The 23,070-nt window shown below is 38.6% G+C and overlaps 2 protein-coding genes across 6 annotated transcripts in view; one reads left to right on the top strand and one right to left on the bottom strand.

Moving 5' to 3' along the window:
- Positions 1-12,678, top strand: part of STRN (striatin) — a 106,603-nt gene extending 93,925 nt beyond the window's left edge. For all 3 annotated transcript variants that reach the window (XM_048843683.2, XM_048843684.2, XM_048843685.2), the window contains 4 exons: positions 636-776; positions 1,454-1,561; positions 3,125-3,211; positions 3,305-12,678. In XM_048843683.2, the coding sequence (XP_048699640.2) occupies positions 636-776; positions 1,454-1,561; positions 3,125-3,211; positions 3,305-3,474 (506 nt within the window). In that variant the 3' untranslated portion in view covers positions 3,475-12,678. The remainder of the gene's footprint in view (positions 1-635; positions 777-1,453; positions 1,562-3,124; positions 3,212-3,304) is intronic.
- Positions 12,674-23,070, bottom strand: part of VIT (vitrin) — an 83,341-nt gene continuing 72,944 nt past the window's right edge. For all 3 annotated transcript variants that reach the window (XM_048843689.2, XM_075126993.1, XM_048843686.2), the window contains 2 exons: positions 20,003-20,516; positions 12,674-19,184 (listed from right to left, as the gene is read on the bottom strand). In XM_048843689.2, the coding sequence (XP_048699646.1) occupies positions 19,006-19,184; positions 20,003-20,516 (693 nt within the window). In that variant the 3' untranslated portion in view covers positions 12,674-19,005. The remainder of the gene's footprint in view (positions 19,185-20,002; positions 20,517-23,070) is intronic.

Genomic DNA, 23,070 nt, shown 5'->3' with positions numbered 1-23,070 from the left:
TGCATCGCTGTTTAAACTCTTAATTTCTGTTATTGTCCCACACATTCCTCCATCCTGCTCTTGAGGACTCCACCTTAGTTTTAATAGTAATTTTTAAACAACTGCAACTTTTTTGTAAGTATTTTTACCCTTAAGTTACTTGTGTCCTCTAACTTTGTCCCATAGATATTTTTTCTCTGGGAATTCGTCTTAGAGCTCCATGCAAGAAAAGATTTCCTTCCCATGAACAGACTTCAAAGTAGAAATGGATCTCCTATCCCAGCCCAAGCTCTAAATAAAGTATCTTAATAAAAAATATTCTCTGAGATAGTATATCCACCAAATAAGATTAAGCTGGTGACCATACTAGACGGTATGGGCTTAGATTCTGGGTCCTTATGCTCTCTAGATAATAAAATCTGTAATGAACCACTGTAGAGTATCACTTCAAATAATGACTTGTATTTATTATATTATCAAGTGCAAGATGGCAGTCAGTGTTTCAATTGATAAGTAATGTTTGAAAATTATATAGTTTTGGACAGTGTTAACAACTTTTCCCTTATAACATTATGAAACTATATCATTTTTTATACCAAAATGTTTCTGCTTTTACCAACTAATTAATTTCTGAAAAATTTGCTTCTTTTCTGTAGAAATGGGAATCCCTTCTTCTGTGGACCTTGTGAGCAGCGACCCAAGCCACATGGTAGCATCATTTAACAGTGGGCACACTTGCATTTTTAACATGGAGACACGGCAACGAATTCTTACCTTGGAGTCCAACATAGATTCCAGTATGTATCCAAAATGAAAACATTTCCTTCTTGAGAGAGGTTGATATTTTTATTGTTGAAAGCTTGTATTATTTTACTCAAACTGAGAGTACGTTCACAAAAAATAGGCAAGTTGTGTGACAGGTGAAATTATAGAGTGAAATGCAGTTGCTGGATTTTAAGTAGTGATGGATAATTTTACAGCTAATCCTCTGGACCTCATGCAGGGCTCCAGCAGCACAGTGAACCACATATCTCTGATAAAAGGTCAGAAGAAATGCATATTTTGAACATGCATTGTGAGACTCATAATTCTATTGGCATATTTTTAAGCAGTTGCAGTAATAGTAAAAATTAAAGCAGAGGAAACAGGTTGGGGGAATCCATAGCGAAACCCGTCCTCTGTGTATCCCCATGCATGGATATTATATGGAAGCCTATCAATGTAGGTAAGTATGTCTGAGTGACCGTGAGTGTGCATGTGTGTCACTTTTAAAGTGCTTTGGAATGATTTAGGATAAAAGGCACTATATAAAAGTAAGTTATTACTTGAGAGAGCTTCCATTACAGACATGTGGTAGATTTACTGCCTATGAAGAATTTTTAACCCAAAACTTGTTACTAATTTTATTCTTTCAAAGGAACATGTGTGCTGGAGTTTGCAGTCTTTAGAGATTCACTAAATATTTTTTTCATAGCCGCTAACTCTTCCTGCCAGATAAACAGAGTTGTCAGCCATCCAACTCTTCCTATTAGTATCACTGCCCATGAAGACAGGCACATCAAATTCTATGACAACAATACAGGTAAGTGTTCTTTCACCAGATACTGTCCATAGTAGTTATGTAAGACAAAACAAACACACTCTCATAGTAATTTTTTGGCATTCTTATGAGATAGGTCAAGGATTGAATGACCTTTGACACTGAACTATCCACCCAGACTTCCTCTTAGGAAGCCCATCCAATTAAGACATTGTGAGGAAATGTTGTGAAACTTGCACTGTTGCAGTCTGCAGTTTCTGGTTTTAAGTGTCTCACGTGGTAGTGATTTCCACATTTCCTCTATAGGGCTATTGCACAGACCTAGTGGAAACTCATTCTTGGGAAACTTCCCCAAAACTTTCATTTGCTGATTTTTCATCTCCCCCGCCCCCAATTCTGCCTCCTTGGATCCTCATAAGCAGTTAAAAGCAGCCTAGGCATCTCTGAAGGATTGCTGGGCCTGGCCTGGCCTGGCCTGTTTGGGGAAGCGGCAGTTTCCTTGTGAAGTTCCACTAGTGACATTGCTCCAGACTCAATGGGAGCGATCCTCCAGCAGTGTTGCTTCAAGGAAAATGGCCTCTTCTCCAGGATCGACTGCGCAGTTTTTAATTCAGTTTAAAAGTCTGGGCTGGGAGCTGGATTTATGTTCCCAGGTCAGTTTTAAGGGATCCAGTGACCTGCACAGAGGTGCTGTGGGATTCAATGACAATAGTAAACCAATCCTTTCCCAGCAATCTGTGGCCCTCTTGCTATTGCCAATTCACTTTCTTTCTTAAAAGTTGTATTGCACATGATTCAGTATTCCCAGTGTTGTTTTTACAGTAAAACACAAGAGCTTAAAGTATCGTGTAAGCTCATGGCAAGGGATAGTAAAAGCTGGGGGAAAAGATGAAAATAAATAAACCTATTTATTAAAAATTGAACAAGTAGACAAAAAAGCCTTAACCTTTTTCCTGTTTTCTTACCCTTCGCTTGTTAATTTCCTTCCACAATAGAAGAATATATTCCATAGATAAAGCCACAAGTGTGTTGTATGTTTTTAAATGAAGGAGCTGCTATAATAGCAGTAAGTCATGCAAGGCTCAACAGTAGTAAAGGACTGATTCCGCTTTGGAATGGTTGAAGGCACTCAACTGTATTTACCCAAAATGTGTATGGTTGCATACCAGTGCACACATTGTTGTGGCTTATTGCTGAATAACTGACTTCTAAGTCAGTTAGGAAGCAGAGATTTGTATATTCACTCTGGCTGCAACATTAGCTCAGGGAAAACTATTGATTGTTAGAGTCCACAAGGCGTGTGTTCTATATGCAGTACAATGGATTAACACAGTTGTTGACTTCAGAAGTGTTGACCACTTAAGCAAATGAACAATATAAAATGACTTGATACATAACCATACTTACCGAGTCATGAGAGAGTATTTTTCTTTAATATAATACAAAATGTGACAGGCTCCAATCAGTGAGAACAAGCAATGGACAGAATTAAAATGTTCATTCTCTTTCAGATTCAGTGGGGTCATACAAAGTAAATTGCCATAATATGTTGAATTACAAAAATGAACTGTAGAAAAATAACATGGATAATCTTTTCTTTCAAAGGAAAACTGATCCACGCAATGGTAGCCCACTTAGATGCAGTCACAAGTTTAGCTGTTGATCCTAATGGCTTGTATTTGATGTCTGGCAGTAAGTACATCAAATGTTAACCTCTTCCTTTATCATAATAACTTTAATGTTTATTACAATTAAGAAAACATATTTCCATCTTTCTCTATGTAGGTCATGACTGTTCAATTCGCTTATGGAACCTTGAAAGCAAAACCTGTATTCAAGAATTTACTGCTCATCGCAAAAAATTTGATGAGTCTATTCATGATGTGGCATTTCACCCATCCAAATGTTATATTGCCAGTGCAGGAGCGGATGCTCTGGCTAAGGTCTTCGTATGACACAGTGCTTCCCTTTCAGCTCTAGGTCTTGTACATTTAACCAGATGCACAAAAGAGAGGAAGACATGAGCAAGGATCTTCATTTTCTACCCTGAAATTAAGAGAACGTTTGTAATGGTTTAGTTTTTGCAGGGTGCTCTTTTCTAAATTAAGGTTTCTTCAGGTTTCTGTGAACTCAGCTGGTGCTGAGAGCTTGGATACTCTGTTTCAAATGTCAGCAAAAGAAATGCTTTTATTTCTGAGGGTGTGAATATTTGTCCAGGCAGGCCTTGGGCGAAACTAGGTCTCTGTATTCTCTGCTAATAAAGTGGGACACTAGAGGGATGGTCAAGTAAATAGGTGGCCTGAGTGCTGCAGGGAGAGGGGAGGGGAACTTCCAAGTGTTTCTCATCAAGGAATCTTATAAACTGCGTACTTTAAATTAAGTAACCTAAAAAGGTGACCATTCACATGCCCATTGGGCTACCATATGAATTTCACTTGTTCATCCCTTTGGTATTAATGACTAGATGGTGTTTAGAGGAAAGTAGCTGATAATTAATCTCAGCCCACTTGGCTGCTAGCATAAGATAAATTTGGTTAAAAGGAAAAAATTACTAAATTTTAAAAATTATTAATGCAGTAATGTTTTGTTCAATTTATTATGTTATACAGCAAATATTTAGTTTGCAGAAAATGTATACATTTTATTAATTTTGTGAAAGAATGTGATAGCAAGTGGCTAGAAGCTTAGGCCATAGGCTAACCACAATTAAGGAGACAGGCTGAAACAGTCTGTATATACTGTAATAAGGGATTTAATTTATTCAAATGTATAATACTGTTTATTGTTGGAGGTCAGGCACAAGAAATTGAAATACAAGTTCCCACAGCAACCTCTAACACAGTTTAGCCAACACATCTTCATTTCTTCCCGTTCCTACAAAAAAGGGTGCCACTGTAGATGAAAATCATGATTTCATTTTAAGAATAAACATGGATTCATAGTGCTCTGTGTGAGTCTTGCTATCAGATTAATGCAGTGGGTGCCTTTACAAAGTTCCACCAGTTTTAAAGATTCTACTAGTTCTAGAGAGATTCCCTAACTTTCAAACCGTTGGAACTTTTGAAATGTCCCCCTGTATGGGGCATGCTGTGCCACTGATCTTTAAAGTGCGGTTATGTGAAAAGTGACCGTTTAAAAACGGCACCTTTTTACTCAGCAGATCTGATCCCTCACTATATTCAGTTTACTATTCAGTATATTTGTTTACTTTCATGACAGAAATAAGTTTGGTGGTTTTTAGTCCTGTTGTCCCTGAAGGGTCATCGCAGGTGAGAAAGAGTAAGGTGGAGTGTATTCTACTGGGAACCATCAGACGTTGTTACCTTTCTGTAAATCCATTTAAGGCAGTGGTGTCGTCAGTTCCACTTGTGAAATGTAATTAGTTCTGCAGATTCTTTATTACTGGTGATGATGTGAGAAGAAAAGAACCCAGCCTGACTCTCAAATCTCAGGTTGAGTTTGGCTAGAAGTTAATAAAGAAATCTTTTCTTGTAAACTGACACTTTGGAAATAGGAGTCATTGAAACACAGTAAACATAGGACACAATGCTATTTTTAGAGTGACTGTTCAGAGCAGAACCACAACTAGGCAGAACTCCCCATTGATTACCATAGGGAGTTCAATGTCACTCTATTGCTTTATGATAAAAAGTTGCCCTGAACTGTTTGAGCCTGCAGTGTATTATATTTAATGCTAAATACCCTGGAATACCTTTTACTGCTCAGCATATTCAGATATTTCAGTTTGTGATACTGATGTACAATATATTTGCATTAAATAACATTAGAATTTTACCACTAAACAGATTACTATAATAACTCAAATTATTTAGTTTTATATGATAAAAAGGGGAAATCTGGCTGCAAAACTGAGCATTCAACTTTGTGAAAAGTCATTTGTGTACTTGACTTGTTCTTTCAGTGTCATTATTTTATTTCTTTTTGGAAAGGAAATTACAAAGATTTATTTGAAAAATTCTAAAAGTTATGTATATTATAGATGTGTATATATATATTGTAAACATGTATTAAATCTGTCTTGTAAGGGAAGATTTCATGGGTGCATTTTAATGTTTTAGTATTAAGAGTTCTCAGTTTGTGTATACAAAGGATGTTGATAAGTATGAAATGAATGTTGTGCTGTTTGCTTACAAAATATAATACATAGTTACAGGTGTTTAGATTGCTGTACATAAAACTAATAGGCCAGCATGCTTGTTTTTAAAGACTGTCATTCTAACTGATTAAAAGTTGAATGTAAGAAAAAGTGGATAGTCAAATGTGAATTGAAAGATGTTCCATTCTTACTGTTGAGCTCTTGCTCAAACTGAAAAGTGAATCTTTTAAAGCTGGCAATAGCTAGAAGATGAGGTGCCTTTAAAAAAACAAATGTAGCCTTACAAAGAGGTTGTGGAGTATATATTTTTGTGCTGGTCTTCATAATTGATGTTAATGTCTTTTTTACTGTATCTGCTCACGTACTTGTGGGACTGCAGGATACTGTGCATGAGCCTGTCAGCTCTTCTGAACATCATCATAGAAGTTAAGGATGGAAAAGACTGTTTAGGGAGTTTAGTTCATCAGCCTGACAAAGTGGGATTGTTACCCTATTGTGCATTTTCATAGTGTTTTGACCAGTGAGGTTTTATATATGTCCCAAATGATTAGGCTTTCATTACTTCCCTTGGAAGACTACTCCAATGCTTAGATATCTCACTATCGGAAAGTTTTACCTGGTATTCAGTCTAAATATTTATTTTCTTAATTTCATCGCATTATTCCAATTTATAGTCCTTTGTACTGAATATTTCCTCTCCATGCTTGGTATTTACACCCTGAAGGTATCTGTAGACGCTTATCATATCCCTTCCTTAATTGTTTCTTAGGCAAGCTATACATGTTAGCTCTTTTCATTTTTTTCCTTACGAGTCAACTCTCTACAACCCCTGATCATTTCAGCCCTTTCAATTTGTCAGTTTATTTCTTCATAACTTGCTGTCCAAAACTGTGAACACACCATTCCAGATGCAGTGCCATCAGTAGCAGTGTAGGGAGGGTCTGTTAACCTCCGTGTTCTGTGATGTGATGCTTCTGCTCACGCAGCCCAAAATTGTACTGGCCTTTTTGCTGCTGTGTCAGATCGCAAACTCAAATCTTAATTGTATCCGCCATCTTCTTTAGACAACTTTCAGCATTATTGCTTCCCAGGTTGTTGTTTCTTCTTTAGTTATGTGCAACTCCTCCCGATTCAGTATAGTCTGTAAATTTCATTAATGTGTATTGGCCACCAATGAAAATATTCATAGGATTGGACCCAACTCTGATCCTTGCAGTATTTCCACTAAAATTTCCATATCCATGATGCGTTACATTCTGCCATTATGCTATTTCCACAACAAGTTCACATGACAATTTTGTAGTGTTATTTCATAGAAATTTCAGTGTAGGTTAACCTGTTACTAATTTTTGTTTTTAGTAAAGTCCAGTTGAAAGGAGAAACTGCAGCCCCTTTATCTGGTGAAAATGATCTAATAGGCTTAAACATCCTCCTTTTCACTTCCAATTTACAAAGATAAACCATATGCTATTTTTGTATGGTTATGAGTCAGCTAACTAAAATACTTTCTTGTGCAAAAGGATTAGACTCGTTTGGGACACACCTTGGATTAAGTATTATGGGAAATATTTCCTTCACTTTTATAGTGTCTTAGTCACTGCATTTTTTTTTTTTTTTTTTTTTTGGTACCTTAAAGACAAACTTCTGTGACATGCCAAGTAAAATCCTAATCAGAGTGTTCAAATGTCTTTTTCATTTATATTGTTTATAAAAGTCACCTAGGACTACCATGATTTTCAGATCACATTTAAGTTTAATTCATTCGATAAAAAAACATTTTCTTTAGAAAGGTTTAGAGTAGCAGCCGTGTTAGTCTGTATCCGCAAAAAGAACAGGAATACTTGTGGCACCTTAGAGACTAACAAATTTATTAGAAATAAACTTCATTTCCTATAGTTGTTTTTTAGGGTGCAGTGTGTGATTAAAGTAATGTTACAGCTTAAGTATTCCCAAGCGTAATACGGTTGCGTTACTAAGTGTGTAATTGTTCAGTATTCAGCTTTGTAATTAAACCATAACCATAGATGTAGAAGCTGCAAATTCCACATAAATAAAAACTTGTCCTTTTCAATAAATAAAATCTAAAGTAATTAAACACATACTACTTTCAATACATCAGTGTGAACTCATCCCAAATGTTTCTAATTCTCAGCTACCTTAACCATTTGATTTAGGGAGTTCCACAAACCATGCATTAATGTAAAATACATGCATCATTTTTTGATAGGAGCACTGGATTCCAAGCACGTTACTAGAATCCATCCTAAAGGAAACCAAAAATTCATTAGCAAGCATAAACGTCATATCTCGCATCTTTTTCAAGCACTTCTAAAGACTTTTATGTAATGAATGTCAACTTGTGTGAAGTCTGCCTATCACTGATTGTAGGATATTTTAAGACCCAATTTTAAATTCTAAATTTTGCCCTATTGTGCCAAAGTAGAAAGTATAGTTTGGTCAAATAGTAAAACATACACTAGAGAAGGGGCAGCAAGAGATTTGTGGTATCTTATAACAAAATCTTTGAAAATAAAATGGTGTTTTGTTTTAATTTATTTTTCATATATAAGATCCAATCTAACTTTGACACACTCCTCAGAGACTTCAGTGTGACCACACATGAGCTTCAAATTAAGCACATATGTAAGAATTTGCAGTATCAGGCCATAAAGATATTAATAGGTGACTTGTTCTCATGTACTGTGATAGGATTAGAACTTAATCACAAAGGAGGGAGTGCAGGACCAGTTTTCAGCCTTATTTCTGAATGCGCATGATTTTGCGGATTTAGATCACGACCTCAATGTTATATAAATAATTATGATATTTTTGCATTTAATTCATTATAAACAAGCCATTCCATACAAATAAATGCACTGTCAATGCCATTCTAAGCTTAGCTTTGGAAACTTTGCTTTATTTCCAGTGTGATCACAAGTGTCTTTGCCATTTTACCACGTTACTAAATGATGCTACAGCTTTTTATATTTATTTTGACATGCAAATAAGGTATGAATGGGAACAGTGATTCAAAGATATTTCATGAGTCAGTTTATGAACATGTATATATTTCAGATAGGTGAAATGGAACTCTTCATTAAATCGGGAAAATACAAAATGGAAATAACTGTGGAAACTAACTACAATACAACATTTAAAAATACATTCTGAAATTTGAGGCTGCTAAATGGAAAATTATTTGGCCACAACTACTAAAAAGGGAAAAATCAGACCATGACATTAAGATAGATGAACATACAGTATTGTTGTTAGAAAAATTTATAATTTGTAACATAGTTAATTCATGTTACCTCTTGGACCTTTCCTGATGGTAAGCTTCAGAGCTACAGTCAAATTAACTACTTCTCTCTTGAGTGGCATAGAGTAACTCTGTAGTAAGGTTTTAGTTTTGTTTTTGTTTTATTTTTTGAAATCTATTGCTCTTCCCTGAGGCAAATGTTTTGGATAGTTCCCCTGTCCCATAAGGAGTTGAGAATTTACCATTTACTCGGACTTTTGTTGTGTATTTTTTTGGCGGAGGCTACACTGAAAAGTGACATAACTTGACTTCTGTGGTATAAATGGATTTAGGTTTATAGAACAACACTGGTAACTATAAATTGCACGTAATCTGCTAATCAAACCCCTTGCAATGTCAGGTACTACTCAGCATGACTAAGGGTAACAAATAGTAAGGTAGTAGACAACATTTTTCCCATCAGCCTGCCTGTGGGGTATGTCTACAAACTAGAAAAATGGTAGTTGGAGGGAAACTGAATTTTGAAGGGTGGCCTGACATGAAATGGAAGAAAATGGGGAAAGCTTAGGGGTGGTGAAAAATTAAGGCATGAGCCCGATCAAACCCCTATTTAAGTGATCCTTACTCAGGCAAGTACTCCTGTTCAGTCAATGGGTCTGCTCCTGTTAGTGAAAATCTTGCGAAATGATGACTTTTCCTTGTTTACTAACAACTATTTGCTGAAGTAGCCACCTTTTTCATGGTCTTGTTTGTTCTACCATTTGAATCTCTTCCATAAACTATACATTCACGGAGCCTTAAAATCCCATCTGTTTTTGACTTCCTGCTTTGGAGGGTGAATTGCATTGATTAAGAGCGACTTCCTGTTTAGACACTTTTCCTGAAGGACAGGTGGGATTTCAGGTCTATAGGACTACAGCATCTGAGTTTTCATTATTTAGAATAAAAAAGCTTTTTTGGACCTACTTATTTTTAATTTTAGTTTCTGATTCTAGTGAATTTTCTTATTTTTTTATTCTACCTGCTGACTTAATTTTGTTGCTTAAAGTCTGTTTGAAGCCTGAGAAGTACTGTACAATGTAAGACCTTACTTTAAGATTCTGTTCTCAGTATAACTCCCTTTGAATGATGCAAGGAGGGTTCTAATCTGGTGTTTGCAGTGTTGTTGTAGTCGTGTTGGTCCCAGGATAGACAAAGGGGCGAGGTAATATCTTTTACTGGACCAACATTTGTGGGTGAAAGAGACATTTTTTTCTTTTCTACTTTTTCTTCAGATACTGATAAAGTGCGTGGGGTAGCTTGAATGCTTCTTTCTTTCACCCACAGAAGTTGGTCCAGTAAAAGATTTTACCGCACACACCTGGTTTTAATCTCGCTCATTTTCAGTAAAGATACTTTGTTGCCATGGACAAACCAATCCATACTGTAGCTAGATTAAAAAATATGCTTTAATGCAGGTCTCTACTGGAGCTAGTGTGATATTTTTTAAACCAATTTGACGCTGTCTACACTGCCAAGACTTGTTATGACACAGTAAGACCACAACCATGTTTACCCCATGCTTAAGCATGTATTTTAAACTGTTCAAAGCCCTGTGCTGACAAGGCCTAAAAGTCCTGTTTGTTTGCATTCATTCACCTTGAATTGCAGGCTCCCAAAATTACTTGCTCAGAGTCTGAGAAATCCTTGGTCCTAGCACCAGAGTCTTAAGCTGAAAGGTTAAAAAAAGAATTACACAGCTGGATTTGTACTTTTCTAAAAGGGAAGGGATAATTTCTTGCCAAACCAAATAGATTCATTACTTTTGTGGCTTACTTACTAAAAGCAGCCAAAAATATTGTATAAGGGATAAATGATGGACTTCAGGCTGACATTTTTCCATTAAGAATTTATTTTTATATTCTATCTTTCATTGAAATTGTGGTCGTTACATGTAGTTTGTTTTTTCAAATGTAGAGCTCCCAAAATTATGTTATTTCATCTCAGTCAAGCATTTACAACAAACATAAACAGATTTCAGGGATATCGCTTCAGCATTAGCAATCTGGAGCAATTTACTTCTGAAAATACAAAAAGAGTACGTTAACAAGTAACATTTTGTAGCTTTGGAGCCTGAGTGGATTGACAGGGAGTCTTGTACTACATGCAGTGGTTTCCTTAAATCATGCATCTCAGCAACTTGTAGAAGAATACAGGATGATAAAACTATTATTCAGTGTAATATTTTCTATTAATTATAGGTATAATAACTTCTTAACATGGATATTCATGTTCAGCACTGCTTGCAGTGTATTTTGCATTAATATCTTCAATTGGTTTTTTAAAGAGGCACTCAAGTTAAAACAGTCTTTCAAAGAAATTTCTTTGCCTCTGGAACTAATACTACTCATAGTTAAAACTGAAGTAATTTTAAATATGTTTCACTATTAATGCAGTTTGTTTCTTGTTTTGATTCCTGTACTTCATTTTTTTCCTAAAACAAAAACTATATTTGGGACCAAAGCTATCTGGTAATGCCCCTTTTAAAATATAGATAGGATTGCCAATTTTGGCTGACCATGTTCCTGGAAGTTTGCTCACATGACATAATCTTTCATTCAAGATTAATTTTTAATTTCTGGAAACTCCAGGTCAATCCTGGAGGGTTGGCAACCCAGATTACAGGTGGTGACTACAAAATATTAGTGACTATAGCTGTCACATTCCTAAATCTGTACTTTGTGTAGCTCCTGTGAAAGGGTGCAAGAGTAATGTGGGAAACACATCCTTGAAAACAATTAACAAGGAGAAAGATTGAGCATGCATGTTACTTTGGGGTTCTTATGTTGCGCACTTGTGAGTGTCCTGAATGACTACTTTGGTGTAACAGTATCAGACTGCAGGTGCTTTGTGAAATGGTGGCTCAGATGGAAAATATCTATTTGTTGAGTAATTCTGTTGGCTTGTCAATTTGTGTCTATGGTTTAGTATGAGATTATGTAAAAGTTATAACCATGCTGATTTGGTGGTATATGCTACTCTTTTGTACACAGTGAATTAATTATTTTAAAAGTGATATATCCATTTTTTAAATTTGCAAAGTTACTAGTTCTCCCAATAATAAGAATCCATAAATTGCAAATGTTCTATAATTTCAAAAGGATTTTGCATTCATTGGGGAAAATCTAACTGCTTGTGTTAATCCCTACAAAATTTGAGATGCTTTTACCGTCAAACAGACTGGAAGTTTTTTGTATTAGAATGAAAGCATTGTATTATCAGTTAAAAGTTTAATATTGTGTCAGAGTTTCAGAATTCATTTTCAGAATCCTAGACATACATACAAAACTGCAAAATTTGAAAAGTCACAGGGCAGTCGTTTAAAACCTATTTGTGTATTTTGGGACATCTCAATAGGAGCTCTCTAATTTTTCTGTTTTTATGAACTGCAATGAAACTATTGGTTGTGGAACGTATGGGGTCAATTGTGTTTAAAGTTACGTTTGCTTGTCTGATAAGCCAAGTATGTCATTAAAATTATATAGATCTGCTTATATTGATGTGCAATTTAAAATGAGATAACATTGAGGTAATCATGTAGGTATTTATATTGATATGGCAGTAGTGAAGTGGGATATCTGTATACTGTACCCACATTCTGGCCTGAGCAAAATCACATGGACTTCCAGAAATAAGCAATGGTTTTTAAGAGCAGCTTTATTTAATGTTGCAGCAGCAAGTAAATGTTATTTGTACCATATACTTGTACATGTAAATTGGGTGCTAATAAATACTATTTTTCAACATTTTGTAGTGTCCATATTTTTGCCTCATAAGAAATATATAAGCATATAGAGTGTGGGGACACCCCAAAAGAGCCCTACAGATGTATATTAGCACATTCCATTGTGGGCCATGTTAGTATCATCTGAATTTTCCTTTTAAATTTGGCCTTTACAAAAGCAGTTCTTCTATTCCTGGGCCAAATATTATCTCCCTTTCCATTCTTTGTACTTGGTCTACATTTCCATATGCTGTTGTTTATGACTATGCCATCTTGACATCAGTGGCACCGTACCACTTATGCAATCTTAATGCACACAGCGCTTAGTGTCTTCACTGGGAGTTAGAGACACATTATTCCAATAGAGTAAATGCCTTTGTGTTGGGGGTTGATTATCACAGAGTGATGCAGTGATCTTGGGAGTAAGACAATGTGCTTCAACCTTACTTTCTCTAACATAAACAGACAGTAGCATGTACAATTTAAAAACTTGTACACACAATTCTTCCCCTGTGGAGAGGATGATAGAGAATGAATCACACAGGACAGAGGTCAGTCATGTTGCTTAATGCACTACTGGCAGATGCTCAGTGAAGAGGATGGTATAAAACTCTGTATGTAATTGAACAGAAAAACTTGTTAGCAAACACATCCTGTTTCCTCTGAGTTCAGAGTAGGATAGAGAAGAGCCCGAGCCTCCTTTCAGTGGCTGGGAGAATTGTCACTTTTCCCAATCCCCTCCACTGTAGGAAAACAGGAATTGCTAGAATGGAACAAAGGTGTGTCTAGTCCTATCCTGTCTCCAGCAATGGCCAGTATCCGATGTTTCAGTGGAAAGTGTAAAATGCTCTTATGTACAATTTAGCAGTAACCTGCCTACATGGGGAAGTTTCTTCCAAAGCCAACTACAAACTGTCAGAGTGTTATGAACTGAAGCATAAGGGTTTATATCCCTTATTAATGGTTGTAGTAGGTGCATAGTCTTATTGGTCATGAGAACAAAAAATGCCATTAATGTTAAGGTTGGTAGTAAGTATGTGTATGCAATGGAAATTTTAAAAGTATGGAACAAAAATTCTCTTTTTAATAATTGCAGGATTAAAAGTTAATCTAGACAACGTTTAGTAGACCCCAGAAAGATGGATGAACTGCTGTAGAAGCAGGAAGAGCATACCCACCTATCCTGCCCTTCAGTATGACTAAGAGCTAGTTTAAACAATGTGGCTGGGACATTGCTAAATCTGTAATGTCCCCCAAGGCTCGGTCCTGTCACTTGTTCTGTTTAACAAGTAGGTACAGCTACATGGGGAGAATGAGACTTTATGGGCTATAAATAATGCCATCAGCCATGTAGATGATTCATCAAGCATAGACAGTTTTGTACCGCTGCTGTCCCACTGCCTGGTACATTTAAGAACCTGAATGAAAAATAGCTGGCTCAAGTTCTGTCCAGAAATGAGAGAACTGATGCTAATAGGCAGAGGGAAGTTGTTTAAGGAGCTAGCAGTTACTGTGATCTTGCTCTTGAGAGAGAGAGTGTCCATTTTATGGCTTAAGGTGATGCACAGTCTGGAAGTCCTCCCCCTTCCCCTCCCCACTATTTTGGGTGCTCGGATAGCAGCAGTAATGAGGAATGCTTTCTTTCCACTTAGGCTGGGCAGGAGACTCTGGACGTGGACCTGGCTATGGTGATCCATGCTTTAGTGACATGAAGAAAGGACTTTCTCATGGCCCCTATTGGGCTAGCTACTTCCAAAAGCTTCCCTGATCACTGGGAATGTATTACTCCAATATTTCATACAATGCAAGAGCTGCAATGAGCATGGAGAAGGGAAAATGGGTCTGCCCATCTCTTACAGGAGCAGCAAATGTGGGGATCTTTTCCCAAATATGAAAGCAGTGAATAGGGAATACGAAGGCCCCCCATCTGAAAGCTTACCGCCAGCCTTGGTAGCTGAATCCCCACAGAGCAACAGCAATACGGGGTCTCCTCCCAATTCCAGCCAGCCACCCAAGTGGTCACTGCAGGGCAGTGGGCCACTGGCCAAAGGGGTAGTGGGGAGTCCCAGCCCATCCAATATCTCCAACCCCACTTCCTGGTCCATGTGGAAGGCAGTGGTGGATCCACCATCATTTCCCTCCCCACAAAGTCCAAGGGAGGCAGTAAGGAATCTGCACTTCTGGCCCAGCAGTGGCTTCTCCACCCAGGCTGCACGCTACAGGAATTGAAAGGAAGGGGTATTTTGTGGGGCAGTGACGGAGCCTGCTCCACATGCCTTGAGCTGTATGGGACGTCACTCTCATGGGCCCCAGGCACAGAACCACTTCTGCCCAGAGCCAACTGTGCCCATAGTACAGGCACACCACTCCTTTTAGTCTTGCACAGACCCCCCTCCACCTGAAGCACACACTGGGATTGTATTCTGATAAGAGGGCTTGAATCTACCCGATCCCTCTTATTAAGATCATCTTGGTTTCATATCAAGTATTTGCTGTGGCAAGTCCTGGTGGGGGACATGAGGTATTAGGTGAGTGTGGCTGGTGTGCATGGGAAGGGGGAGCAGCAGGTACCCCTGTGCCGTCCATAGGAACAGGTTAGTATCCCTTTAAAAAGTTGGTGAGCTTTTCAGTGGCACTCACCATGGTGGTAGAAGCCACCGGCAGTCAGGCAGACCAGATGTATGCTATAGTGAGGCCTTGCGTGTGTGCATGTGATTAGTAAACACATCTATTGGGACCAAGCTATTCCCAGGTGATTTCTTTATGTTCTGGGAGATCGTCTGTCTAGCTGCTGTGGCACCTAATGCTGCTTAGCCCACCATTAGTTGCTATTGTGTACTCAGTGAGCCCAGTCAGCAAGGCTGCAGAAAGCATATATATCACTAAGGTACTGGTTACATGTATGAGTTATGATCTCTAGTGGCTAGCTCACAAAAGGATAAGGAGCTGCTGCTATCAGCTAAGGGAGTTTTCCTTCAGATCAAATGACAGAGCCTGTGCTTTTGGAGCTGAGAGACTAAGGGCTAGATTTTTAAAGGTAGTTAGGTGACTTAATGGGAGTTAGATACCTAAATATCTTTGACAACTGGCCCTGAGGCTCTTATTCCAGCTCTACATGGGTGTCTAGTTTATCTAGTAACACTTAGCTTTTAGCCATACACGGTTTCATTGCAGCAATGGAGTCAAATGTGTCATAGCCACCAACTCGGAAACCATGGGGGTTTCCGCACCATTCAGGTCTCGGAGGTCCACAGCTTTCACACTGATGTGTCCTAAAGATCCTCAGGCGCTATGTGAGACATGTTTCACCCCTTGTTCCCTCTGTCCTGACATCAACCTCCATCTCGGGTGCTGCGTATCAAATTCTGCTAGTTTACACTGCTTGGAGTTGACTTCCCCTTCCATGGATCTTTGCAAGATTTGCAGTAATTCAGCCAGGTATGTTCAACATAAAAGCACAGAAACCTTTTTATTTTAACACCATAGGTCTTGCTAACTTTGATGGTGTCTCTATTTTTAGGAAACCCCTATTTGCATTTTAAAAACTAAAATGCAGTAACAATATTTGGATGTACAGTTTTTAAAATAGTCTTCAATATGCAAGCTGTACTGCATACACCTTTTATGTTTTTTATTGCAAAAGGTTTAGCAACTTGTATTATGAAAAGCTCTTAAAGTAGCTCAGATGTGTTACAAAAGGAACTCTGCTTTCTTCACAAACAAATATACAAGAAAAAAAACTTTTTATGAGACGGTTTACAGATAACTTACTATCCCATGTTTTAACAAAACATTCTTTGCAGGGGCTTTTCCACAGATGACCTGTACTTTGGTTGCTGTCCAAGGTAAATGTTTTTTAATGTATAACAGGATATATTCTACACTTCTTCTATGCACTGGATTCCCATTGATATCAGTGGTAATTCCACAACTGTAGAATAAGCCCTTATCTTTTTATTTACAGTGTTTATGAAAAAGATACTTAAAATGAGACATTTCAAAACAAAACCAAAAATCACTTTTGGGGATTCTGACAATTTAAGGATCACTTCAAAGACGTAGGCAATGAAATTCTCGTGACATTCAGTCACCATACAAAACAGTTGTTCAATAAGTTTATGGTTTGGGTTTTTTTAAGTGGTTTACCTTGTTGCCTTTTGAAAAATAATCTTGCATGCTTGATATGGAGGATGGTCACTGAACTGTTACACATAAGTGAAGAGCATTTGAAAACCACCATGGTAAATGCTTATCAAGTTTGCTATTTTTTAAGATTAAAATGTTCAAAGAAATGAAAATATGTCCTAATGCATGCAAATTTGCCCTTATTGCTCCTAACTTCATATTCCCATGTTAGACCCCCTGCGCAAAACTGATCTACTCAGGGTTTATGAATGGTGTCAGAATTCGGGCCAGTGAGGGTACAAAGTGTCTTTGAAGTGTGTGTGTTTTGCTGATGGAAGGCTGCAAAACCTCATCAATGCAATAACTTGATAATCTCCTTGTTCTACTAATTCTATCTCAGGGTATCTGTATTGTGAAGTAATGCATGCCTACAAGCAATCACTCCAGATTGGCACAGATCCCTTCACCTCTGTCTCTGATTAAATGATTTCTTTTGGCTAATTAGGGTTGGAAGGATTGTATTTCTAATGATGTTTTTGAGTAGTAATTAATTTGAATGACATGTTTGTATTCAGATCCTGTTATTTATTCAAAGTGTAGTAGCTAGGAGAATTGAGCCACAAAAACTCATTTAATATTTCATCATTAATTTCTTACCCTTTCCTCCCGCCCCCCGGGCATTGTGGACTACAAATTCCAATATCCAGGGAAGTTCATGAACAGTCTTGTTTCTCTCAAGTAATATTTAACTCTTCTCACCTTTCCCTCCATGAACTGTGATAAACAATGAACATATATTATCAAGTTTTAGTGGGTGAAAAAAATAGATGCCAGCTGACACCAATTAAAGCCCAAGTCTTTCAAGACTTTAGTAATATATCACTTCTGGCACCATTTGCTGAAGATTAGTTCCTCATTTAAGAAGGCAGTATCATAATAGTATAATTGGCTTGGTCAAGCACAATTGACCAATTGACAAGCATACTCTGTGAACCAACAGACACAAAACCAACCCCAAATACTTCATCTACAGTGTGTGTCTCTACCATTGGGAAGTCCTGCTTTTGCCAATGTATAATACCCAATAATACAGTCAGACTGTGTTTCTCTTAAATCCTTAACAAAACAACTCTAGAACAGTCTTTTCTCTTCGTGCTATTGATCTCCATCCATACATCAGGGTGAAACCTAAAAGAGGAATGGTTTGGTGATAACGCAGTGGTTCTCAAACTTTTTTCATATTGTGTACCACTTAAGACGGAGGCCCTTCCAATGGTATCTCCTTCTTGAGCCCAGACCCTTCTTGCAGTAACTATCGTGCTTGGACACGGACAATAGGACAACGTTAAGAGGAAAAGATTCTAAATAAACTCCCTCTAATGCAATGAGTGGGGATTCTGGATTCCATGTTCCTGATTTTGTATGTACACCAGCTGCTTCCTCTCCATAGGTGCAGAACTTCATTAAGTTCAGTAAATGCCTGTAGACCCCACTGCTCTAATCTATCCAGGTCACTTTGCAGTTTGGCTCTTTCTCCTGTTAGTATCTATCAGCTTGAAATTATACCAAATGAAAACCTGTCAGAGAGACATAAAACAGCTGTCCAAAGTTTAAAAAAAAGGTGTTCTGGATTTTGTTGGAAAGCATCTCTGGAAACCCTGAGAGTCCTGGTCTGGACAACAACTAGCAGGAAGCATCACTGCTAGAAGACAGAGATGCTTCACCACTCTGATAGACACAGCTTGGTCTCTAACCGGCAGTATTCCACAGATCACCAGTGGTCCACAGACCACAGTTTGAGAAGCACTGTGACAGAGAATGTCTTTAAAGAGAGCTTCTGCAATACACAAAGGCCAAATGAAAATGTCCCTGGGATCTACACTGAAAAACCTTTTCAAACCTCTCTTCTGGAAACAAATTTTCAATCTACAACGCTGAGTCACTTGATTTATCTTTTCAAGGGTTGTAACTGTCTTTGTCTATCCAACCAAGTCAGAGTTTTGAAGCCAGAAAAAAAGGTAAAATAAAAATGCTTGTCTACACAGAGCTTTATCATGCATAGGGAATAGAGCTGAAATCAGCTTTGTTAACTGAAAAATGCCAGAGAATAACTCTTCTAGTATTTCTTGGACTCATAGCTGGCATTACTTGTATAGCATTTTGTGTATCTCCTGCATGACACCCAGTGACCCAGCGTTAGTATAATGCTTTGCCTACTTTCATCAGTTCCGGGGCTGTGAATTAAACTCTGTACAAATGTTCTGGATGATCCTAGGAACGAATCTGTAGAGGTGGTCAAATTCATCCACGAAGAAGGAATGTTCTTTATCCGGGTCTGTTGCAATGGCTTCCAGTTCATCCTGGGCTGCCCATGCAATTCCAATGGAATAAGCTATGACCTCTGAAAAGACAACCAGTGTTTAAAATGGCCAGGTGTGTTTTGAAATTAATTTTACAAAACCTGCTCCCACAATAAATGTGATGTTCAGGGCATAAAATGAAGGGATCAGACTCTGGGCTGTGGCTTCTGAGAGACGTTATAGAAGGTGCAGCCAATGGGCTGCTCTTATGTACAGCAGGCTCTGAAACTGAGTGTTACAGTTAATGTCCCTCCCACCCTCAATACAATGCCTACACTGGGGTCTCTGAAAGGAGCTGCATAGACTCACATACATCAGACCTATGTTTCTTCTGTACCAGGAAAATTCTCCATGTCCCATTGCCGCTTATTTTACGGCCTCTATGTGAGCGTCCAACAAGAACTGAACCACTTATACCGGCTGCGGTGTGAAGGGCAGTGTCAGCCCTGAAGAATAGGTCTTGCCAACGGCAGAAAGGTGTCAGACAGTAGTAAGCTGTTGCCTGAAAGCCTGGCACAGAATGTGTTTGAACATCCTACACTGAAAGCAAAAGTGAGCTTCATACACACACTTCTTGTATCTGTAGGCCTACAGAAACCCATTGAGCACTGTAATGTGTGAGATACATCCTGTCTGACAAATCTGACTACACTATTTTCTTACGGGCTTCCCATCCATTTACTCACCCACCTTCATCTTGATTAGCTCTAACAAGGCTATAGCTTAGGGTGGTGAGCTGCCCAAAAGTCCATCTACTGCCATAGTGCAATGACCACTCTAACTGCCTTAGCTCCATACATGTTAAGCTACTGTATATAGGTGGAGTGGGCCACCGCAGCAGAAGATAGCAGTAGTTTACCATTTTGATGAGCTGTCATGGCTGGCACTCTGACATCATCATAAGACCTGCCATCTGTAATGAGAACCATTATCTTCCTCTTGTTGGGTTTGGATTTGCTGAAGAGCTGTTTAGAGGCATAGTTGATGGCTGCTCCAGTGCTGGTCCCTCCACTCCAGTAGTTGATTCGCTTAATAGCATTCAGAACATCTTGCTTAGTGCTGTGTTTGTCAAATCCAAACTCCAGCCTCTGCTCATAGGTGTACTGCACAGCTCCAATACGGGTGTCGGTGTCTGAAATCTCAAATTCTTTGCTTATGTTGGCTACAAATTGGAGGACAGTGCGGAAATTGCCAGTGCCAACGCTGCTGGAACCATCAATTACAAAGCCAATGTCAGCTGAATTTAGACACGTCTTGCTGCAAGCCAGCCGAGCGGTGTCACAGACCCGTTTCACCAAGGTCTGGACTACCTTGCGTAGGTTGAACCAGCTTGGCACGTTAATGGAATAGAAGCCATTTGTTCTGCATACAGCCTGCAGAAAGATGCAAATGCAAAAGTAAAAAGGCACTTATTGGGCATAATGTGGATTTAGTTTAATTACACAATCAAATTCTGCTGCCTTTCTGAGAAAAATCTATATCTCATATAAAGTGTGTTCAACTAAAGCACTAGACATCCTGCCCCGGCATTTATAAAATATGCGATGGAGCTGTCAATGTAAACTGTCAGAATTCAATTCACTATGAAATTCCACCACCCTCTGAATTTGGTTCTGTACACAGGTTATTTCAGAGTTAGGCCAAGTGTCAAAACTACAAATTCATTTTCATATATCTTCATTTAGTTCAGAGTTATACTCTGTACAAAGTGGCCTTCTTTTGGAGTTCCTTGTTTGACTGGCAATGGCTCCAGATCACATCCCCTCCAGTTAAAAGTAAAAAGATGAGGTTTTGTCCACCTATCAGTCCTGCAAATTCGACATGGTACCTGAGAGTCAAGCTGGGTTCTTTCTGGCTCATGCCATCCCAACGAGAAATCAGGATCATGAAACAGAAATGTGGCAACAGACAAATGTTGGTGATGCATAAACTAAAGGAGAATCCGCCATGGTTGTGTTGGCTCCCCAGTGCAGTGGAAGCAAAATTTCTTACATTTTTACAGCTTAGTCAGTAACTTAAGCAGTTATGACTCTGAATGCGCATAGGGAGCAGGTGGGGGGAAGCTCTTCCAGACCTAACAAGAGGAGTTGGGAACTTGTGGTGAAGGAATGGATTTCTGGCTGGCTGGCTGGGGGCAGGGAGAGAGGAGGCTGGAATGTGGAGTATGTTGTAGGTAGGAGAGGTAGATTCAGAATTGTTTTAAATGTAAAATCTTTAAGATGTTCCAACTAACTTGTTGAGGTCATTTGATGAGCCAGATTGTGTGTCTGCTCTTCATCATCTACCTGAAAAGAGGGTTCAACTGTTTCTGTAGTAGTGTCCTCCCTGGTACATTTGGTGTCAGCAAATCTATCTCACAACAGCTCTAAGTTAGTTCTGTACACATCGGTTTAGGCTTCACGTCATAGCCTCACCATGTTTATTTTCTTCTACCTTGCTGCTCTTTTTATGTTCTGATGCTGCCATATACAGCCACAAGATAAAGTCATAGAATCATAGGACTGGCAGGCATCTCGAAAGGTCATCTAGTCCAGCCCCCTGAACTCATGGCAGGACAAAGTATTATCTAGACCATTCCTGACAGGTGTTTGTCTAACCTGGTCTTAAAAATTTCCAAGGACAGAGATTCCACAAGCTCCCTAGGCAATTTATTCCAGTGCTTAATCACCCTGACAGTTGGGAAGTTTTTCCTAATGTCCAACCTAAACTGCCCTTGCTGCAATTTAACCACCCTTGCACCTCTTGCTTTTTGTCCTAGACTCAGAGGTTAAGGAGAGCACTTTTTTCCCCTCCTCCTTGTAACAACCTTTTATGTACTTGAAAACTATTATCAGGTCCCCACTCAGTCTTCTCTTCTCCAACCTAAACAAACCCACATTTTTCATAGGTCATGTTTTCTAGACCTTTAAGCATTTTTGTTGCTCTTCTCTGGACTTTCTCCAATTTGTCCACATCTTTCCTGAAATGTGGCGCCCAGAACTGGACACAATACTCCAGTTGAGGCCTAATCAGTGCAGAGTAGAGTGGAAGAATTACTTCTTGTGTCTTGCTTACAACACTTCTGCTAATACATCCCAGAATGATGTTTGTTTTGCCAGCTTTGCCTTCCTGTTTGGGCCCTCTGCTCTCTATCTTCCATGCTGGCTCTGGCAGGGTCACAGAGCCTCACTGTAGTTTTGCCCTTTTAAAAAATAAATGAAAACAAGACTATAAGCCAATGAAATGCATCCTGGAGACAGCCCAGCTAATGCCATTAAGGAAATGTATTTCATGGCACAGTGACAGTGGAAAGTGCACAAAATCATCTTGCGGGGTGGCTCAGAGAACAAGTTGCTTTCTGAAAATATTTCTAACTTCCACCCTGCTTCCTGAACCCTGGCTGATCTGGCATATCACACCTCATGTCACAGCTTCATGCCAATTGGCCCTGCAGTACTTTTTAAATTGACATGAGTATTGGCTGCCTATCTGAAATGGTTTAAGACTAGACCACCATAGGGTAGATAGTAGGGATTCACTCTTATTCCAAGCATAACCAGAAGTTTCATCTATTTATAACACAGCAATGGAGACAACATACCTATCCTGATTAGCTGAATAATTAGTATGTGCCCATGTGTTATGATTTCTCATTTAGACGTTTGTGGCTTTTATTTTGTTCTGTTGAAGAAATCTCACAAAAGCAGGCTGAGCTCCAGGTGTGTTCGGTATATGTAGTATTTTTAGGTTGCACCAAGTATCTATCAGTCTCTGTGGTACCCAGGTGCAATGACTTTTATAAGAACCAAATAGCACCACAGGAATGGGATGATGTTTCTTCAAGGATGTGTGGGCTTTCCTGACAGACCTAGGTAGATACAGTCCTGGAGACTTAATATTCCAGCTGTTTGCAGGAAGGGAGTAGATTTTAAACAAAACTACTATTTC

Source organism: Caretta caretta, chromosome 3 (genome assembly GCF_965140235.1).
Source record: "Caretta caretta isolate rCarCar2 chromosome 3, rCarCar1.hap1, whole genome shotgun sequence".
In the NCBI taxonomy this organism is placed as follows: Eukaryota; Metazoa; Chordata; order Testudines; family Cheloniidae; genus Caretta; species Caretta caretta.
This window is presented reverse-complemented; position numbering and strand designations above follow the sequence as displayed.